At 40.3% G+C, this 20,565-nt stretch overlaps 1 protein-coding gene across 1 annotated transcript; it reads right to left on the bottom strand.

Moving 5' to 3' along the window:
* Positions 1-867: 867 nt before the first annotated feature.
* LOC149841372 (transmembrane 9 superfamily member 3-like) lies at positions 868-10,005 on the bottom strand. The gene is made up of 7 exons (XM_090004781.1): positions 9,734-10,005; positions 9,219-9,259; positions 8,532-9,117; positions 8,308-8,445; positions 8,062-8,218; positions 7,469-7,953; positions 868-1,534 (listed from the first exon to the last, which is right to left on the bottom strand). Exons 1-7 carry the CDS (start codon positions 9,895-9,897, stop codon positions 1,315-1,317), a joined length of 1,791 nt encoding a protein of 596 aa, XP_089860907.1. The 5' UTR covers positions 9,898-10,005; the 3' UTR covers positions 868-1,314.
* Positions 10,006-20,565: the final 10,560 nt, after the last annotated feature.

A 20,565-nucleotide genomic window follows, 5' to 3' on the forward strand; every position in this document is an offset into this window, starting at 1 on the left:
TATATATCTTTACCTTTTAATAAGGCAATATTAGTTTGATAAGTCGAATAAAGTAAAAACTTTACCTTAGACCCAAGGGGTTTGGCAAAGTGGGATGGGGCCTAAGACTGTTAGACGGGCAGTCTAGGCTCAAATGCCATGGGCCCCCCGAGCAAGCCGAAGCTTGGCAACTCCCTGGGGTCAAGGGGTAAGCCTTCAAAGTTTTACGCCGACATGGACAGACCGTAGTACAGCAGGCTGAGCCAGCGCAGCTAGGTTTTGGTGCCTGGGGCGGTTTCTCTGAGTAAAACTCAACTAGTTGTGGAGGCTCCTGGTTTACAATGTGTCATAACCATGCAAATTATTAGAAAAACTCTGCCAACCAACGTAACAAGAAAAGGACAACGAAGAAAGCATCAGACTCCTTGAGAGGTTTCACTTAAAATTCCAGCGCTTAAGGGCCAGTTTGTTTCATGCCGGCCCCAGGGAGCCCAATAACACCACCTTCGCATGCCATTTCCTGGGAAAGGGCTTCCCCCCCCCCCCCCCCCCTAGGGAAGCCTGTTCATTAGAAGCCAACTTTTGGTTTATTATGAAGGATTTCACCCTTCAAAAGGAAGGAAAATATCACACATAACACATAAAAGAATTATTGGTCTTAATCACGTTGATGTAATGACAAGGCCAGCCATCCCTTAAAAATTGCTAATTTTTGCCTTTAGATGGCCACAGATTATGCTAAAATTCAACGCAACAAAGGCAGAAACTGCCCTACGGCTTACACAAGCACCATATAAAAACTAAGAAAACTCGAAAAGAAGTGAACATCAGCACATGCAAAAGTAATGAAAAGTCAGACAAAGGATGATGGTAACAAGCAAGACATGGGATCCGAGAATTTCATTCTCATTCATGATCTTGGCAAATAGAAACATTCTTTGAAGCCCATATGCATGCGTTCTCCTTTTACGGTATACATTGTAAATTGCTGAGAAACGTAGTCCAGAAAAAGGCAACAATGACAGTGAAAATTGTTTCCCCGAAAATACAGGCACATGTAATGTTACAATCTACTGCTATAACCTGAGAATCTCTTCCGCATTTAAGAGAATTAAATATACCCAACCAACCCGAGAACAACAATCACAGAAATGAGTTGAGAATTACTTTTGCTTTTTCTGGAAAACATGTCCTAGACTTAAACCCTGCCTTTTTAAGTTCAGAGTTGTTTCTCTTCTATGACCTACTTTAACAAAAGATAATGGGACTATTTCTCTATACCAAAAGCTTGAGAGAACAGGAAGCAAAACACAAGTTGCATTTGAAGCACTTCAATCACTCGCACTTAATTGACCGGTATATGTGTCGAACAAATAGTAACGATGCTCGGAAGCCAACAGTTCCCAGCATGAGGAAGAATCCGTAGCAGATGCAGGCCATATAACCAAAGAAGAAAGATGTTTGCATGAAACCAGACATGTCAGATCGTGCATAATAGTAATATAAGCAGTAGCCGTAGACAAATATCCCCGTTGATCCTCCACAAAGAACAGACCTGTATCAAGCCCAGCAGAAGAAGCATCAGAAACACCAGCACTTTATGCCAGAGATGAAGATGCACAAACATAATGCACAGCAAGCATGGCTGAGCGTGGGCACACACACACACACACACAGCTGGTGCTTCAAAAGAGGAAAACCAAAATGTTTGAGACTAGCAGAAATTAGCAGCATACACGCAATTGGACAAAGAATAACTTCAACCCCATAAATAATATTAGATGTCATATGATGATGATCTCACAAGTATTGCACAGAATGACCAAATACTGGAATTCACAAAACAGCAGTACACTAACGGTGTGTTTGGATACTTTGGAAGAAAATTCCCAAGGAAAAATGAATTCTCAGTCCAAAGAAGTATCAAGAAAGAGAATTCTCATTCTCTAGATTTCTAGTGTTTGGATAGCTTGGACACATTCATCCTTTTTTTTTTGAGAATTCTCAAATCATCATTTTGTTTTCCATATAAAAAACATTTTTTACTCTTTTTATGGATCCAATATTGCTATTTGTATTTTGGATCCAATTTCAATCCCACCTCATTGGATATCATTTGGATCCTTATTTAAATTTGATTTTAGTGGATATATTTTAGATTTTGGTTCGGATCTAACATGAACCAATCCATAGGACCGTATCCCACCACTTTTGCAACTAGGAGTGAAAATGGGTCAGAAAATATCATATCTGAATCTGGATCCAAATCCGAAATGCAAACAGTAAATTTGGATCCTGATCTGGATCCAAATCAGATCCAAGAAGGTTAGATTGAATCCGAATCTGAAATACATATGGTAATTTAAGATTCAGAAAAAAATGGAACAAAACATGCTATTTACATGTAAAAAATGCATTCGGGTCAGTTTTTAATTTCAGATCAACTCCAGATCTAACTTAAAATGCTGGTCTGAAGCTGTAATATTGAATCCCAAAATAATCCAATCGAACATATCCAATTTTGATCCAAATCTACATTCAGATTTTACTTAAAGGATCCATATCCGAAAAACATATATGACTCAGATCGGAGATCCAACCATAACCAATCTGTTTTAATTCTGATTTGCGGCCCTATTGTTTAAGAGAGAGAGAGAGAGAGAGAGAGAGAGAGAGGAGGAGAGAAGCAGAGGAAGAGGGGAGAAGAGGAGGAAGACGAGGCGGAGGATGAGGAAAAGAGCAGCAGAGGAAGATGCAGAAGAGGAGAAGAGAGGAGGAAGGGGAAGAAGAGGGATGAGGAGGAGGCAGAAGAGAAGATGGCGGAGGAGGAGGAAAAGACGGAAGAGGGAGGAGAAGAGGTGGAAGAGGGATGAGGAGGATAACAGAGGAGCAAGAAGAGAGAGAGCTCCTGATGTATCGAGCATATCAAGAATTAGAGTTCCCACCTAAGAGGTGGGGCCTAATCAGAAAATTCAGGTGCTTGAGAATTCTTTTTCTCAAAGCCTAAACAAGATCTAAACATGAGAAATTAAGAAATTAGGAAATATGAATTCTCTTTCCTGAGAATTCACTTGAATCCAAACATAACCTAAATTCTCTTATCAAAGCCAACTAGTAGCAGTCCATGCAGTGACGAATTGTAAAAGCAATACAGATACACAATTCATTTGAACAAGCCACTAAAAAGCTGAACAAACAATAAAAAAACATGATTGAGTAATAGGTGGGGCCAGTTAAGAGTCGTGCTATCTCAATTCTCAACCAAGCGGAATGAAATTAGAGGTAACCGCTTTAAAAATAACTATGGGCCTATGTCACATAGGTGCAGGTGCGGCGATGCAGCACTTTAAAAAAAGTTGGGTGTGGGAGTGTGGGAGGGTGTATATATATATATATATATATATATATATATAGAGAGAGAGAGAGAGAAAGAGAGTTTGGGTCTAGATCAAATATGGATCTAGATTCAGACCCAAACCCCTTTTCTCTCTATTATTAACTCCACCTAGGGGTGTCAATGGGTCGGCTTTGGTTCGGACCCAGGTGGAACCAGACTTGAACCAGATTTCTGGGCATGGTATCAGATCTGGATCCAGGTCTAATTGGGTCTATTATAAGAGAAACTATACCCAAACCTGATAAGAATTACATGAACCAAACCCGGACGATACCCGGTAAAATAATATTTTTTATCATTTTTACATTGAAATTTTGCAGGTCTTAATCGGAACTCGGGTCAGGTCCGAATCTAATATAAAATTTCAAAAACTATACCCGGGTCCATGTATTAACCAGACCTTCAGGTCCGAACCCGGGTCTTCTTATTTGTCACCATACCCAGACCATACAGGGTTTGGTCCGGGTAAACCTGACCTGTTGACAACCCTAACTCCACCCCACAGCCTCTCTCTCTCCCTCTCTTCGTAACCCCCACCCCTACATATATCTCTCTCTTGGTAACCCACCCCACCACCTCTCTCTACCACTCGGAAAACCCACCCCACTCCCTCTCTTCGTAACCCCCACCCCCACGTCTCTCTTAGTAACCCTCACCCACCGCCCCCTTTCTGCCTCTCTTTTTCTCTCTCTTTTCGTAACCCTCACCCACTGCCCCTCTCTCCCTCTCTTCTTCTCTCTTTGTAACCCTCACCCCACCACCATCTCTCTCCCTTTGTAAGAAAAGAAGAAGAAAGTACCTCTCTCTCTTTTCGTTTCTCCTCTTTCTTACTTCTCTTTTTCTGTCTCTCTCTCTCTCTCCTCCTCCTCCTCCTTGCCTCTCACCGACACAAAAAAAAATGAACAAAAATGACCCGCAGCCAGGGTTTTTTTACCGCAACTAGTGCAGCACCCGCACCCGCGTCGCATCAACGCGGGTGTGGCGGCCTATTAGCCGAGTCCCCGTGACATAGCTATGGGCTATGTCACATAGATAAAGATGCGGGAGCGGGACACAATGCAGATTCGCCTGGTACGATTCGATAATTTTCAGTAATTAGGACACGGACACAGCTGTACACACACGTAGATGTATGTGTGTGTGTATAAAACAACAATTCTAAATCACTATAATTAGGAACATCAAATAATGAAAGTAACTTAAAATTGAAATGTGATGTAATTGATGACAAATTTTAAAAGAAAAAGAATTCAAGTCAATAGGAAAAAGTAAATAAATAAAGTTAATGACAGAATGTTGACCATACGGGATACACATGCTAGGTGAAGTGTCTGTGTGACATAGACTATGGGCACACATGAATGCTAACATAAACATTAAGCAATCATGACAAATCTAAGTTTCAGTTTTTGAATATGGCAACTAAAAGGTTCAAGGACTAACCATTTGGACTTCCAAAATCTGTTTAGAAAGAAATATCAATTATACAATACACTAAAGTTTTGTCATCAGAAGTTCTGAAAAATCACTATCAGATATAATGGATTGGCTTGAATATATGCCAAAGAATACACCCTACTCCTACAAAATGTTTCAAGAAACATGTTTGTACAAAATTAACCAAATAGGAAAAAATAACTGGAAGGACAAGGGAAAAGGAAAGTATGACAGAGCTGCAAATTGCAAAGCAATTGAATGTAAATTATTAAAAAACAAAAACATGAACATCTGATGTTTTCTCGTCATTTCCTCTTTTTTCCTTTTCACTTTGCTATAGAAAGCAAAGTATGAAAAAAATGGAAAGGAACCAGTACTTCGATAAGAAGGCACTTTTCAGATTGGTATTGAAATATGGTAATCTGCAGAAGCAACTAAGGATATAGCAAATTAAGCAGAATTATGGACCTAAAGAAGAAATTGCCTTCTCAAGATACCAAATACTGGTAACTATGCAAACCTATCAAATATAAAAAAAATTGCTTAGAACTTAAGACACTTCTTAGCAAGCAAAGAAAGGAGATCAATGCATATATGAAAAAGAATAATAATGCTAAGAAACCTCAAATGGTCAGAATAGGCAGAAATTAATGTCCAGACTCCAGAGTAGGACAATCGAAAAGGGGATATGTTTCGAAGTATCCCTACATGATGGAGAATAGCCACAACAACCTCAAAGAAAGGAATTCAGGTACTGTACACAAAGAGTTCAAGGGGTTTAATAAAATGCATATTGCATGTGAATATGTCATCATGCCTAGTAGTAGAAATTAGCAAGAAACACCATAAACCAGGGGCCTGGGGACAAGACAGACCATTTCTATAATATCAATTAAATTGGCAGCTGATGAGAGTGGCTTATTAGAAATAAGCTGTCACAGGGACTCTCCAACTAGGTGCTGCACCCACGTCGCACCCGCACCCGATGCGATCAACCTGACCCTGGGTGCAGTCAACGAACCCAGGGTCATTTATGTCCAACTTTTGGACTTTATATATATATATATATATATATATATATATATATATATATATATATATAATTTTTTATATTTTGGCCGCACCCCCGCACCCAAGTTTTTTGAAAGTGCCACACCCGCACTATCATCATTTCACTGGTAGCTAGCAGCAACCAATCCACCAGCCAGACTAAATTACGAACAAACATATGTGGTTAAAAATTTCCCTTCAATATCTAAACAACCAGACAACAACTTCCAATCAGTAACTGGGATGAGGCAAAGCCGCAAAGGCAACTTTGTGCATTCACATCATATTCACAAATATCGGTATCGGCTATATCACGGCTAGGCTATATCTCATGATATTATAGGTTTGGTGATAAATCTCAGAAATATCTCGGGGCTTAAAAAATAAAAATATATAAAAATAAAAAAATTAAGTAAGAAAATATCATGTTTAGATAATAAAATATATATAAAAAAAATAAGTAAAATGAAAAATAAAGAAGAAAAACACATTTAAGATGTAGAAAATAAATGAAAACAGTAACAATAATTGATAGCATTGCAATATTATCACAAGGATATCGCGATATTCTCGTGATAATATCACGATATTATCAAATTGGTGATATTTTTAAAATATTGTAATATTTTACCTATAATATCATTTGCTGAAAATACAGCGATAATATCATGATATTTTGAAAATATCACCAATATCTGTAACTATGATTCACATAATAGCCAATGAACAGTATTTCAACTGTACATTTCAGAAAAACTCTTTCCTATCAAAGGACATGAAGTTTTGCGTTTGATAGAGTAGGAAGATTCACAAACCAATATTGTTGCTTGGATAATTCGACCACTACATCAATCAAATACATCCTTCTTCAGGAATAATCAGAACAAGTCAAGGAGTGAGAAATTTCGGAAAGCACCCCAAAAGAATAAATGGTTAATGAAGATAAATCCAACAACCAACAATAGTAGTTTGCCTCCTAACAACAAATTTATTTATGATTTTTCCAAGCTTCCAGTCCTTAGATATAGACTAATAAAAGTGGATTGCTCAATATTTAGAATATGCAGAATTATATTATGTGACAGTTTAAAATTTCAAAAGATTTTTTATAATTTAAACCATTTTCGTAGGTTTACAATACTAAGTTCAGTACGAAAATGGTTAATTTCACAGAAAATAAAGGAAATATATAATATGCTGTTACATGAACAAAACTAATTGAGATTGAAAAATTTTTCTCTACCCAAAGCAATCTCTCGATGTTAATAACTTAGTGCCTTATATTTGTAGCCTACACTTCTGACCTCCTGATGAGCCGTATTTGAACTCATGATGTTCTGAAAACAATTGTAAACTACCACTCTTCAAACATTAACAGAACCAAACAGAACACAAAATTCATGAAGTTAGAGAGTCTGTGAAGGACAAGTTCAAACTCACATGATCTTGCAACTAGAAAACCATAGACAGGTAAATAGAAATCAAAGAATAAAATTGAGAGAGAGAGAGAAAATAGATTAAAAGAACAAATGAAATAGGAAGGAAAGACAGAAATTGTATGGAACTAACATAACAGAATACATTGTATTATGTATATTAACTCACCTCCACCACCATTCATGATCTTCAGCAGCAAGTTGAAAGTATGTCAGTGCCACAGTAATGAATGCAGTGACAATGATGAGAATGATGAAGACAATAAAGAGAATGCTGTAGATGGTGTAGATTCTGTGTCCCCATACACTTGCAAAGATGTAGTAAAGTTCAATATAGATAGCACTGAAAGGCAAGAATCCGGCCATCACCATCTGGGGGATAGTCCCCCTATACCAAGGCAATGGTGGGATTTCTCTGGGATACTTTGTGGTCCGAACTGGAGCTTGGAACTCAGCCTTACTGTTTTTACCAGCTATTCCACCCAGAACAAGCAAAGGTGATGTAACTAGTGCCCATATGAGAAGGATAACAAGTATGGTGCCAAATGGCAATGCTGCAGTAGCGTTATATGCTATAGCAACAGTGTTCAGGAAAGAGAATGTGAGGAACAAAGGCCCACAGAAAAGAAACCCAGTCAACAACAAATTCCTCACCTGTAAAACCAGCATGAGCGTCAAATAGGGTTATAGTAACTGCAACCGTTAGGAAAGTTTGAAGAAAAAATGTACAAGGCATGCGTTCTGGCTGACAAAAACACATACCCAGTTTGTTCCCTCAAGTTGACAATAGAAAGAAGTAGCTGTGTAACCAGAAATACCAGATGTAAGAGCATATATAAGAACCAGTGCGGTGAATAGAGCTCCTCTGTTGTATGGATAGAAGACCCCCACTAGTGCAAGGATAAAGATGAAGATTGTTCTGGAATTGCATACAAGACAATCAAATTGTCGTAAAGAAACCAAATGAACCATGATCATTGTAAATCAAAGCTCCAATCAGAAACTTACATAGTCAACAACTGCGTCCCGGACCCAAGAACAGCAGCAAACAGGGACTTGTATTTAGGGTACCTAAAAACATCACCATGGATATACTTCCAACCAGTCTCCTCTTGGTCTTCGGCCGACTCGTCATCGTGAGAATATCTAGACAAACCACAAATTAGAAGAACAATTAATCAAGAGTCTGAATAGAATTTTGGAAACAAAACTGGGCAAAAAAACAAGCTTACTTGACAAAATCGTTCTTTAGAACCCGCATTAGAATGGTAGCAAGGAATCCCGTGAGAAGAAGCACGGTAACGCAGGAATTTATGATGGAGAACCAATGGATCTCCAAGTGACGAGGCAATGAGGAAGACTTCGAGTATCTCTCCATCCTAGCCTCGAAAAGTGTAGTCGTCTCCTTCCATCTCACCGAATACGTGAACTCTACGTCGATCTCCTTATCTTCTGTGATGTCCACAGCCGTCTCAGGCACCGCGCGCGCGGTGATCTCAATGACCCGATCCTTGTTGTACAAGATCTCAAAGCGGACTTCCTTGAAGATAAAATATTTGACCTCAGCAGGATCGTTCTTGCTCTCCTTCTCAACCTTCCCAATGAATCCCCAGACCGGCAGATCGTCGTAGTACATCTGGAAATAATAGTCTTTGATAACAGCCTGCCTGAACTTGGCAACATCTTCCTTTGATAATTTCTTCTTGCATACAGGCTCCGACGTCTTATCGACCGCAAAATCAAGCTTGTATGGCGCATCGACCAGACGGTCGCCATTCAGAACCTCTCCAAGAGCTTCTTTCTTATCCGTCACATGACCTGCGTCGGAGATGCAACACCAATTGAAGCAAGGGACAAACGAGGGAAAGAGGAAACTAGAAACAGGAAACAGGAGACCATCAACGCCACAAACTACTAACCTGACGAACAGTACGGCAGATCGAAGTACCGATATGTCTCACTGAGATAGGAAACAATCCACAAACAGTTTACAAATTAGAACACAATCGACATAAGAAGAAACGCGGCTTGATCAAATTGTATAGATCGATGCAAAACAAGCAAATCTAGAGAAAAATGCTCCTGCATTACTATTTTTTCCCCGAATCTACGCCAAGATCCAACTTTTTCCCAACCATTCCCTCCTTACATCACAATTACACAAGCTCTGAGCCGCAATTCAGAATCTTACAGGCAATTCATCACTACATCGCCCCGAAAACCGCGGAATCGAGTGAAATTACAAGGAAAAAATAAGATCTGAAACACTAGAAACCGGACACGGCCATGTGCAAGAGATTGAAGAAACGGAAATCCTTCAGATCTAAACCGAAACGCGTATCGGTCTCACATGCCAAAGAAGAAAACCACTCGAAACCTTACAAAATCCACATTCACAGATAGAGTATAGAAAGAGAGGGAGAGATGGCGTTACCTAGGGTTGTGAAAGGGGCCGACCTTGTTGGCGTAGAGAGGAACGGTGTCGCCGTTCTTGTACCTGTGATCCGACGCGTCTGATCGGACACGACGCCCGGAGCTCAAGAGAAGGAGGGGGAGGAGGAGCGCGATGACGGGCAGATCCGTCGTCCTCACCGCCATTTTTTTGTTCTCCCTCTTCTGAACCTTCTGTGAGAGAGAGAGAGAGAGAGAGAGAGAGAGAGAGAGAGAGAGAGAGAGTTGGTGGCGTTGAACTCAAAGAGGCTGGGTAGAGAGTAAACGCGTAGGACGCTTTGTTTTTAAGGCCTCTCTCTTACCTCTCACAACTTTGAGAGTGACCCCCCAGCAAAACGTTGGTTAGCTTTTTAATTAAGAAATTAAGAGTGCGTTTGGATGTGGATCCGTGGAGAGGGAGCATTCTTTTTCGAGAAAATTTCATTTGGAACACATCTTTTGGCTCTTAATCTCCGAAAAGGGCCTAACGTTCCTGAATTTTCTAGGATGTGCTTCTGTTTTTCTAAAAACAGCCAATGGAGACCTGTTCTTACCATTGACTGTTTGATTCAGGTTATATTTCAGTTAAATTGAGTTAAATGATAATAATACTTACAAATCACCAAAATGCCTATCTTTCTTTTTTCGATGAGTAAAAAAGGTGCAATTGATACCCTTGAATCTTGGGATCACAGTGAAGAATCTGGCAAGATTTATGAAAATATCGCAAGAAATTTCCCGAAAGCAAAAAGTGGTAATTTCTCATGATATTTTCAATTTCTTGTGAGTTTTTTCATTAAAACATAACTATCGCATTTTAAATGTGATCTTTATGTTTTTAATGGTTATTTATCATGAAAAAAAAACATGTGGTTTTTTTATATTTTTATTTATATTTCTTTGTAAAAAAATATTTTTATATTTTTAGTTTGTTTTTATTGACCAGAATTTGTCAAAAAATATGATATTAAAAAAAAAACGAATTTCCACCAGTTTTTGGCTGTCAATATTTTGTTGTTTTTAACTTTTGTCCCTACTTTTGGGGATTCAAGGAATCTACTCAAAATAAAAATATAATGATTTTACGTTTGACAATTTTATCTCAGATCCTCTCATCTCCCCATTATGTCATTACAAAATAAGGAACTCAAAATGTGGATTTGAAATCTAGAATTTGACATAAAATTGATCAAACACTTCTCACACCCCCACTAAGGGCACGTTTGAAAGAGAGAAAAACTCTAATAAGAAAAAAAAATTGTCTAATGAAGTTTTTGTTACGAGAAGTTTTTCGAAAGAAAGTTTGTTGCTTGTTTGTGTAACATGAGAAAAACAGATTGAGAAAATGTGAAAAAAATGAAAGAGAGGAACAGAAGGGTAGTGGTGGGTGATGGTGGTGTGGAGAAGTGGTGAGATGGTTGGTGAATAGTGTAAAAATAAATTTTTTCTTGGTAGAAAACATTCTTTCACCCTCCATGGAGGCAGGTTATGGATTTTAGGACCCTCCCAAATAGGAAAGACTTTTTTGCTGAAAGAGTTTTTTTTTAAAGTATATTTTTTATAGTAAACATTCTTTCATGAGAGTTGAAAGGATGTTTCCTACCAAAAAAAATTTTTATTTTTACACTCACCATCACCACCACCCTCCTCCTCTCTCGTTTTTTTTCACATTTTCCCACTCTATTTTTCGCATGTTACACAAACAAGCAAAAAACTTTCTTTTGAAATGCTTCGCGTATCAAAATCTCTCATAGGCAAAACTTTTTTTTTTCTACAAGAGTTTTTCTCTCTTCCATACTGCCCTAAGGGAAGTTCTTTCCTTTGAAAAAGATACTTTGGAGCGGTAAGATGAGGTAGAAGCCCATTTTGACAGGAAAGCTGTGTTTTGCTGTTACACCTCTTAATTTGAATGGAGATATTTGTTTCATCCCTTATAGGAAAGAGATTATGAAAAAGTGTTTTTTTTTCATTGGAAAGGGCATGAAACAAACACCCCTTTTTCTATTCTAAAAGTCAAAAGAATCTTGTTTCTCAAGATCTTAGTTAAGTTAAGGTCTTTATTTGGCAGAAGCTTGTGGTGAAACTCATTTTTTGAAATTAGAGGCAAACGTTTGGACCCTCAATAAAAAAATTCAGTCCTTTGCTCTTATATGTTTTTATTTTGTTCTTTTGAGGTGTTATAAGTTATAACGTCGTTGATTGGATTCTACTTTTGTCGCTTCCTCTTGGATTCTTCCAACCCAACCAAAAAAAATAGTTTATATTAATTTAAAATGGTCAATTTTTTTTTTATTAAGCAAACTGGGGTTTGGTTTGTGGAATGGAGCCTCAACTGCAGAATAGGTTAGGTTAACTATATATATATATATATATATATATATATATATATAGAGAGAGAGAGAGAGAGAGAGTCGTTAGCCGTGTAATTAATAGAATTGGGTTTGGGTCGGTCTAGTCAAACCCGTTTTCAATCGGGTCTAAGAAATAAACCCAAATCTGATCAAACTATTTTTGGGTTCAGGTTTCGCTTTGAGTATGGCTAAAATTAAAGACCCATCTGTGTTAGTGGGTTTAGGTGCAAACCAGTTTGGGTCTTAACTTGACCCATTTTTAAGCAGTTCTAACAATTAAACCCAAACTCCATCCAATTTGATTCGGATCTGAATTCAGATTAGAGTATAGCCGACAATGGTGGACCCATATGGGTTAACATGTCTAGGTAAAAAGCAGGCCTGTTCTAATTGGGTCGGGACTTGGTATGATTTATGTATGGTCGAGATACTACTAAGAATTTAGTCCTTTATGGGTTAATTGGTTCAGGTATAAGTTGGTAGAATATAAATGAGGGTTTGTTTTAATGCGAGTGCTATTGCAATTTTTAACCTTTTAGAGTTAAGAAAATTGTCATCAAGAAGGAAACCTATTAGATTAATGATAATTAAGTTTCTATTAAGGATAATTAGTATACATTATGTTCCTTTTAAGACGGATTTGAGTATTAGGTCCAAAAAGTGTTCAGGTTTGGGTCAGTTCTGGTACATATTGTATAAAACAGCTTGGGTGAGTATGAACTATGAATTGTTTTCGGGTACATATCAGGTTAAGGTACAAATCGGTTTGGCTATAAATTACATAGGGCCAATAGAAACTCGGTCGGGTTTAATCGAGATTGGATCTATAATTTTCATACTTAGAACCAACCCATTTTTAAAATGCATTTATATTTTAGACCCAACCCAACCCATGGATCTAACAAAATCGGATCGGTTTGGGACATTGGTTAGATTCCGGTATGCCCGACCCAGTTACACCCCTAAGAATCGTTTATGGCTCTATTTATTTGAATTTTGTTTTTCTTCTACCCAAAGCATGTTTTTAAAGCATGTGAATGAATGGTAGAGCTGGATGGTAACATTGCACTATCATCACCAAGAAAGGAAGTTGTTGGGGATTTAGATGTTGGCAAATGGATATGTAGTTTTGATTTGGGTCCAGCTTCAAGGACTCAAGCAAAATAGGATAAACTTGGAAAGTATCTGCTACTACCGATAGTACTGTACTATCTAACAGGGAAGTGCAAGCTTCATCTGCTCAATCTGAACCCATCTATGCACTCAGGTTGGTTCCTTTGCTAGGATTGATATAATATAATCCTGTGGTCATATGCAAATCATGATTGGCCATTGACAATAGCCCTAAACCTGCCTAAAATCTGGCAAAGATTATAGTTAAAGTTGGTCTTTGTTAAACTTGTTAGGTCAGAGTTAGATATGCCTAACCCTGACTTTGGCCAGATCTGATCAGATGTAGTTTCTAATACACAATGGGTATGTTTCCGGTCTAGTCTGACCCACCAGTTGTGCTCCTGTACCTGTTTGGATTATGTTGGTTAGAACAAGTTGAACAATTTACACGTGTATAAAGTAGCACTATCGCATCATGTCACTTTGATCCCTCAAGGCGTGTTTGAGTTTGTGTCCCGCCATTGGCTTAGGGATGACAGTGAACCAGCGGAAAACTGGGCCCCATCCCGCCTCGCCCCGTTTGGACAGGGGATGGAAAACATGAAACGAAGACGAAGGCGAAGGCGGGGATGGACATACGCTTTTCCCTGCCCCACCCCATCCCGTCCATGTCTCCGATCTCCACCTTATCCCGTCCCATACCCGTCTCCAATCCGTGCTTTGCCCCTTCCTGCCCCGTCCCTGATCCTCTTTAGGGATGACATTGGACCAAGGGGAAACGGCTACCTCGCCCCATTTAGACCGGGGATGGAGGTTAAAATCAAGACGGGTGCGAGGATGGAGGGTAGGATTTTGAGACGAGCCGGGGGTAGAGATCTTGTCCCCTGCCCCGGTCCACTGCCATCGCTATTGGCCACTGACAGTCACAATATTGTATCTTGTCACTTTGATCCCTTAGAGCATGTTTGATTTTGCATCTCGCACGATATGTGGGATGCAGAGGATGTGCCCCCACAATCAAATTACAAACGCATGTATACAAGAATCATTTTTTTTGTAGCGAACACCCCCCCCCCCCCCCCCCGCGAGACCAGTGGGAATGAGTTTTAAAAAAAAAATCTGTCCAGGACAAATTGGACAGTGTGTCCTGGACAGTACGTGTATGCCTTGTCCAGACATGGAGTCAAACACTCCCTCAAGGGGCATTTGAAATGCTGGACAAACTCCTTTTTAGGATAAGTGTGTCCTGCTTAACTTGGGCCCCATGTCCCGTATCAAGTGCGGGAGATGGGCATCCCTGCCAAAGTGTGATGCAACTTAAATTTGTATCACATTAGCACACAGATCCAGGACAAGACATTGTCCAAAGACAGTTGCATCCAAGGTGTCAAATACACCCTTAAAAAAGCTTGCTAGGTTCGCTAGTGTCACCTGGTTGAGCATTTCGTCTTGAAACCTAGAGGATATCTAAGTTTACTAGCTTCATATTGGTAGCTCGGGTCCAACTGTTTGGACTGACTTAGTCTAGACCAGGTCTGGTTTTGGTTTAGTGTGTTTAAAAATACAAGTGAGCTAACCGGATCAAACCATGCCTTTTTAAGTATTTATTTGCATTGTTGAAAATTTGAAATGTTAGATTGGGTCATACTAGAGCCGGCAGGTTTATCAAGTCTGCTTTTGGTTGATGACTTTATGGGTTCAAACTGACTATCTAATCAAGCCTACTTTGGTGATTCTATACCCTTAATTTATGAGTGTGTGTCAAGTCAGAGGTAATCCGTCAAAGCTACCTGACTATGAACAGCTTCTCAAACACATGGTTTTAGGATTCATTTGAACCATCCATTTTGTATGATCTAGATCTCATGATTTAAAGCATCAATGGTTTTAAGAAAAACGTGATGGGTCCATCTAAGATAAAAAGAACACATCATGTTGTGGAGACCGTTCATCCATTGGATGAACCATATCAGAGGCAGCTCTATCGGTGTCATCAAAAGTGCCTCTGACCTGATACACACTCTTAATTTATTGCGTTGGTGTCAGGCCTGGTTAGCTAGTTGGACTTGACCCATATGATAAAGGCAATTCTACTGGTAACGCACCCATATGATCAGGCTCCACCCCCACCCCGTCTCAAAATTCTGCCCTCCATCCCCACCTCCATTTCAGGTTTTGATTTTAACCTCCATCCCCGTTTCATGTCCTCCATCCCCTGTTCAAACGGGGAATGACAGGGTGGGGTTCTGTTTCCCTGCTCGGTCATGCCGTCTCTAAAGAAAGATCGAGAACGGGGCAGGGCGGCGAAAAACGTACTTTCATCCTTGCATGGGTTTTGATTTTAACCTCCATCCTCATTTCATATCCTCCATCCCCAGTCCAAATGGGACAAGGCGGGGCAGAGCTCCATTTTTCCCCCGATCCATTGTCATCCTTACCTTGGATGTCGTTTAGTTTAAAAACAACACCCATCAAAATAGTGAATAAGCACATTGTGAACTGTTCATTTTAAACCATTCTGATATTATCCATCTAAACATGAACATAAAAAAATAGTGGGGCTCATCCAAGTGATGGGCATCATAAAGGTTTTGGATGTCGTTTATCTTAGAGATTAACGACATTCATAATTGTTCTGATTGAATACCATCACAGCACACTCTAACATGATCTGATCTTTGGCTTTAGGCTCTCTTGTGACTAGGCTTGATTTGACACAATAATGAGTATTTTCAAGGTTCACAATTTGAAAGAGCCATAGATTTAGGTTGGCTACTTGGTTTATATATATATATATATATATATATATATATTTATTTATTTATTTATTTATATTATTATTAGTAGTATTATCATCATCAATATTATTATTGAAAGGAGTTTGATGAGCCTAATAATCATCAACATTAATGAGCTGAGCTTAACAAGCTAGGAATGCCGGACTTGGTTTGTCTTGAGTTGGTATTTACTAAGTTACTCTTTGTAGGGTATTGTATCACATAACAACGTGTGAAGAAATTCGTTGTTTAAGGGTTCAAAATCAATATATGTTATCGAGCTAAATATTTGTATTCAAATGGGTTAACTTGGTGTTGGAGCCAGCTCAAACTCCACCTCTTGACCAGACAAATGTAGTTTAAGATGATTTTTTTATGACAAGAACCCTCGCCAAAGCAAGGAAAACCTTAGGTGGGGCCCTATAGCCACCCTGCCTTATGTGGCCCACCTCTTAAGCTATAGACACACCCATGCGTCAGAGGGGTTTGATCTGGTGCATTTATCTCGGAACCCTGGCCAAAGCAAGGAAAAGCTTAGGTAGGGCCTTATATATAGCCACCCTGCCTTATGTAGCCCACCTCTTAAGCTACAGACACACCCATGAGTCAGAGGGGTTTGATCGGGGTGCATTTATCTCTTCACCCTCACACCCTATTGGCCATGCAGGCGACCCCACGGTGGTGTTTAAGATGAATTTTATGGATAAAAAAAGCACCAAACTTGAAGAGGGCAAGGTAAATATCTTTCTAGAAAAAAAATGGCAAGGTAAATGGATGACATAGCTAAAAGATGGCATTGCAAAAAAAAGGACAATGCCTTGCTCACCATGTCATATCTTATAGTCTAACATGTGTATTTGTCACCACAAGAAATGAATTGATGCTTCTATAATAATTTATTTCTCATGTCAACAAACAATTGCAAGAACCACATCATCAAAGGTCATAACATCTGAAAACAGAAATTACAAAACAATGAGATCATGTTGGAGAATAATTAAATAAATTTAAGATCCATGAAACAACTAAGTAATTCTAGTGAATAATTACAAATTTTTTGTGCTTAGATGTTCCAGATTGGCCATGTTAGCAATTGTGCCAATACTAAACTGAAAAATAAGAATGAAAACCATCCAAAGTAAGCAAAATGGTTAACAAGAATTATGATGATAATCAACAAACAAGCTTGCTTCGAGTGTCTGCCCTTTGTTGGCTCTGAGGCCTTTGGATGACTAGCCTCTTTTGAACTTGATGTTGGGATGGATTGGACTGCCTCTAACATCGGTTAGATCCTCTCGAGTTCATGTTGTTGACCCAGTTTTTTAGACAAATTTGTTTGAACCTGAATCTTTGTTTCCTCCAGTTTTGAGGATCATCCCATCATACATTATTCTTTTCAAATTTGACTCAATCCAATAGGTGGTGCTAATCAAAAGTATCAAGTGCATGATACTCTTGCATTGCTTATTTGATTCAATGGTATACAACCCTCTATCGATTAATTAATACTTGATCCTCATTATTCTTTTGTGTCAGATCGTATAACTGACTCATAGTGGACAATACATCCATAATGTATCTTAATCTTTCCATAAATAAATCAATCATTGTATCAAATTTCTTAATACAGTGAATGTTTATGGTTGTTGTAAACCAAGTCTACGCTTCTCCTTCTATGCTTTTTGGAACCACTTGATGAGAGCTCAATCATTCTCTTGGTAATCGACATAGTTATTGAGGAACAAAGTGAGATGGGTCTTTGGAACCCCAACTCCGCTTTACTTGATAAAATTTTGAAGAGCCTCTTCTTGAATGCCATTGTTATCCACGATAAAATCTTTGACTGTATAGGACCTCCATTCTCCTTTAACTTGATGGATCTAATGATGCATATCATGGAGCTCATCTTCCAAACCTCATACCCGATCTTTGTTCATCATTTTAGACTTTTTGGAAATGGATTCGAGAAGGAGAATCCTCTCGAGGTTTACTGATCCAAACAAATCGGGTAGAAACTGATTCTCTGAGTTGCCTTTGTTGTTAATATTGGAGAGCTCTAAGTTGGAGCTCAGTATCTATCATTTTTTTTTTATCTTTCAACATAACTTTAAGACAACATTTTTGCTCTCTAGGTTAGGACAAAACTGTCTGTCATCATATTTATATACTATCTGCTTTTCTTTACTGGAAGTCTCTGCCATAAACTGCCCTTTATCATAAACGACTTGCTTGCTCCTTCCAATTTGCAATGGCATAAACTGACTAAAACATTTTTTATTTTCCTTTTTCAATTGACTGGATCTCTTCCTCTTCATCATCTGTCTCTTCCCATTCAGTTTCATGACCATCTTTCTGTTATATTTGACTTGTAGCCCTTGGTATTTTCGTATTGGTCGATCTTTTCCCATTTCTTGGTTCTTGGACTCAGATGATCTAATGGTCATATCTTGCCTTTATCAATGATATTGGGTGCAGATTTGGATTTCAATGCATGTACTCTGGATCCTTTGGGTTTCGAGGGACTAGGATCTCATGAAAGTCTATATTTGGATTCTTCTTTAAGTCTCACCTACCCATAGGTCTAGGCTTCTATGCACGTAAAAGTCCACATGAAAACACCTTGCACACGAATATGTGAGATCGTTTCACAAGTTTCCAATGAGTAAGGTTTCTGAACCTTTCGGTCCTGTTGCAGATATACTTAAACTTTTGTTCCTAGCAGTGTTGTGAGAGGCTTACGCCTCAGTACCTGAAGCGTACGCCTCAGAGGCGAGGCGCACGCTCAAGGTACTGAGGCGTGCTGTGATGCGCAAATTGCCCCTCATCAACCTCCAAAATCCCCTCCTTCATCCCCAAGTCTTCCTCCTCCGCCCGATTCGCTGGCTGTGCTAACCCCAAGTGCCGGTGGATCCACCGCCACGTGCCGGCCAACTGCTCCTCCCTGCCTCCCCTCCCACCGCTTCACTTTCATACCAGTTGTGAGTAGGGATGGCAGTGGACCGGGGGAAAGCGGGGCCCCGCCCCGCCTCGCCCCGTTTGGACCGGGGATGAAGGGTATGAAACGGGGATGGAGGCGGGGATGAAGGTTAAAATCCATCCCCGTCCGGGGGTGGAGGCGGGGATGGACTGGCACGTTCCCCCGCCCCGCCCCATCCCCGCCCCGGCCCATCCCCGCCCCGCCCCCGGCCCATCCCCGTCCCGGCCCCGCCCCATCCCCGCCCCCAACTCAGATGAACTGTTTACTAACCCTAACTCCCTTCCCTAATTTCCTAACCCTGGAGCCGGGCGACGTTACTGTGCACGTAGGACGCCGGGTTCTCGATAGCGTACCGGACTCCGGCCTGGGCGGCGAGGTGCATCACGTGGGTGAAGGCGACGAGGTCGAAGAGCTTGGCCAGGAGCCGGGCGTCGTTGATGTCGCCGGCGATGACGAAGACGCCGTGGTCGCCGAGGATTCGACGGCGGGCCTTCTTGAGCGAGGGGTCGTAGTAGTCGTTGAAGTTGTCGAGGCCGACTACACCGTCACCGCGCTTCCGGAGGGCGAGCGAGACGTGGGTGCCGACAAAGCCAGCGGCGCCGGTGACGAGCACGCTCATCCCGCGGGGTCGGGGTCGGGACGGGGACGGGGCGGGGGCGGGGGCGGGGCGGGGACGGGGACGGGGCGGGGACGGGGACGGGGACGGGGCGGGGGTGGAGGACATGAAACGGGGATGAAGGCAGGGGTGGAGGATAAAATCCATCCCCGCCGCGGAGGCGGGGCGGGGGTGGAGGATAAAATTTTGAGGCGGGGCGGGGGTGGAAACCTTGTCCCCCGCCCCACTGCCATCCCTAGTTGTGAGAGGCGTATGCCTCAGTACCTGAGGCGTACGCCTCAGAGGTGAAGCACAGGCTCAACGCCTCGCTTGGCCTCATCGCATTTAACAACCTTGGTTCCTAGTATGCACAATCAAAGTATCTGACTTTTGGGGTTTACCACCAATATACTTGAATCTTTGTTCTTGGTATGGGCGTAGAGATTTGAAGATCCAAAAAATATGACAGATAAATGGGTTTCAAAAAATTCACACACAAAAATGAATGACTCTACAAGCAAAGTCCAAAGAAAGAGGATACACCCCAAATTAACAAGCATGCAAGCACCCAAAAGAAAAGTAGGCTAAGGTCTCTAAATTCCAAGCATTGCAACGTATCTAAGCTTTTGATGTTTTAAACTCTAATCTTGAAACCTAAATAGGTCACACGGAAAGTGGGCCTAGCTTTTGGATGGATTGGATTTCACAAAAATCCAAATTTGAACAAGAAATAAATAGACTTGTGACCCAAATGGAATGGGAATTCAAGATCCAACCAAAAAATTATTTTGATTTGGGGGCCCTCAAAAAACACCCAACAGTAAGAAAAGAAGGGGGAAATGGCAGCATTTAAACAAGATGAAAATTACTAGATCACAAAGATACTGATCCGCGATCCTGAACTTGTCCCAAAAAATTCAGCCAAGTTACTTGGCCTATCTTCTCTATCCTGAACCAGATTTGAGTATGATAACAACGTCAACAAAGAAGATGAAGAGAAAACTAATATCTTTCCAATGGTAT

The sequence above is a fragment of the Nuphar pumila genome, chromosome 4, assembly GCF_984573655.1.
Source record: "Nuphar pumila chromosome 4, dmNupPumi1.hap1.1, whole genome shotgun sequence".
Lineage (NCBI taxonomy): Eukaryota > Viridiplantae > Streptophyta > Magnoliopsida > Nymphaeales > Nymphaeaceae > Nuphar > Nuphar pumila.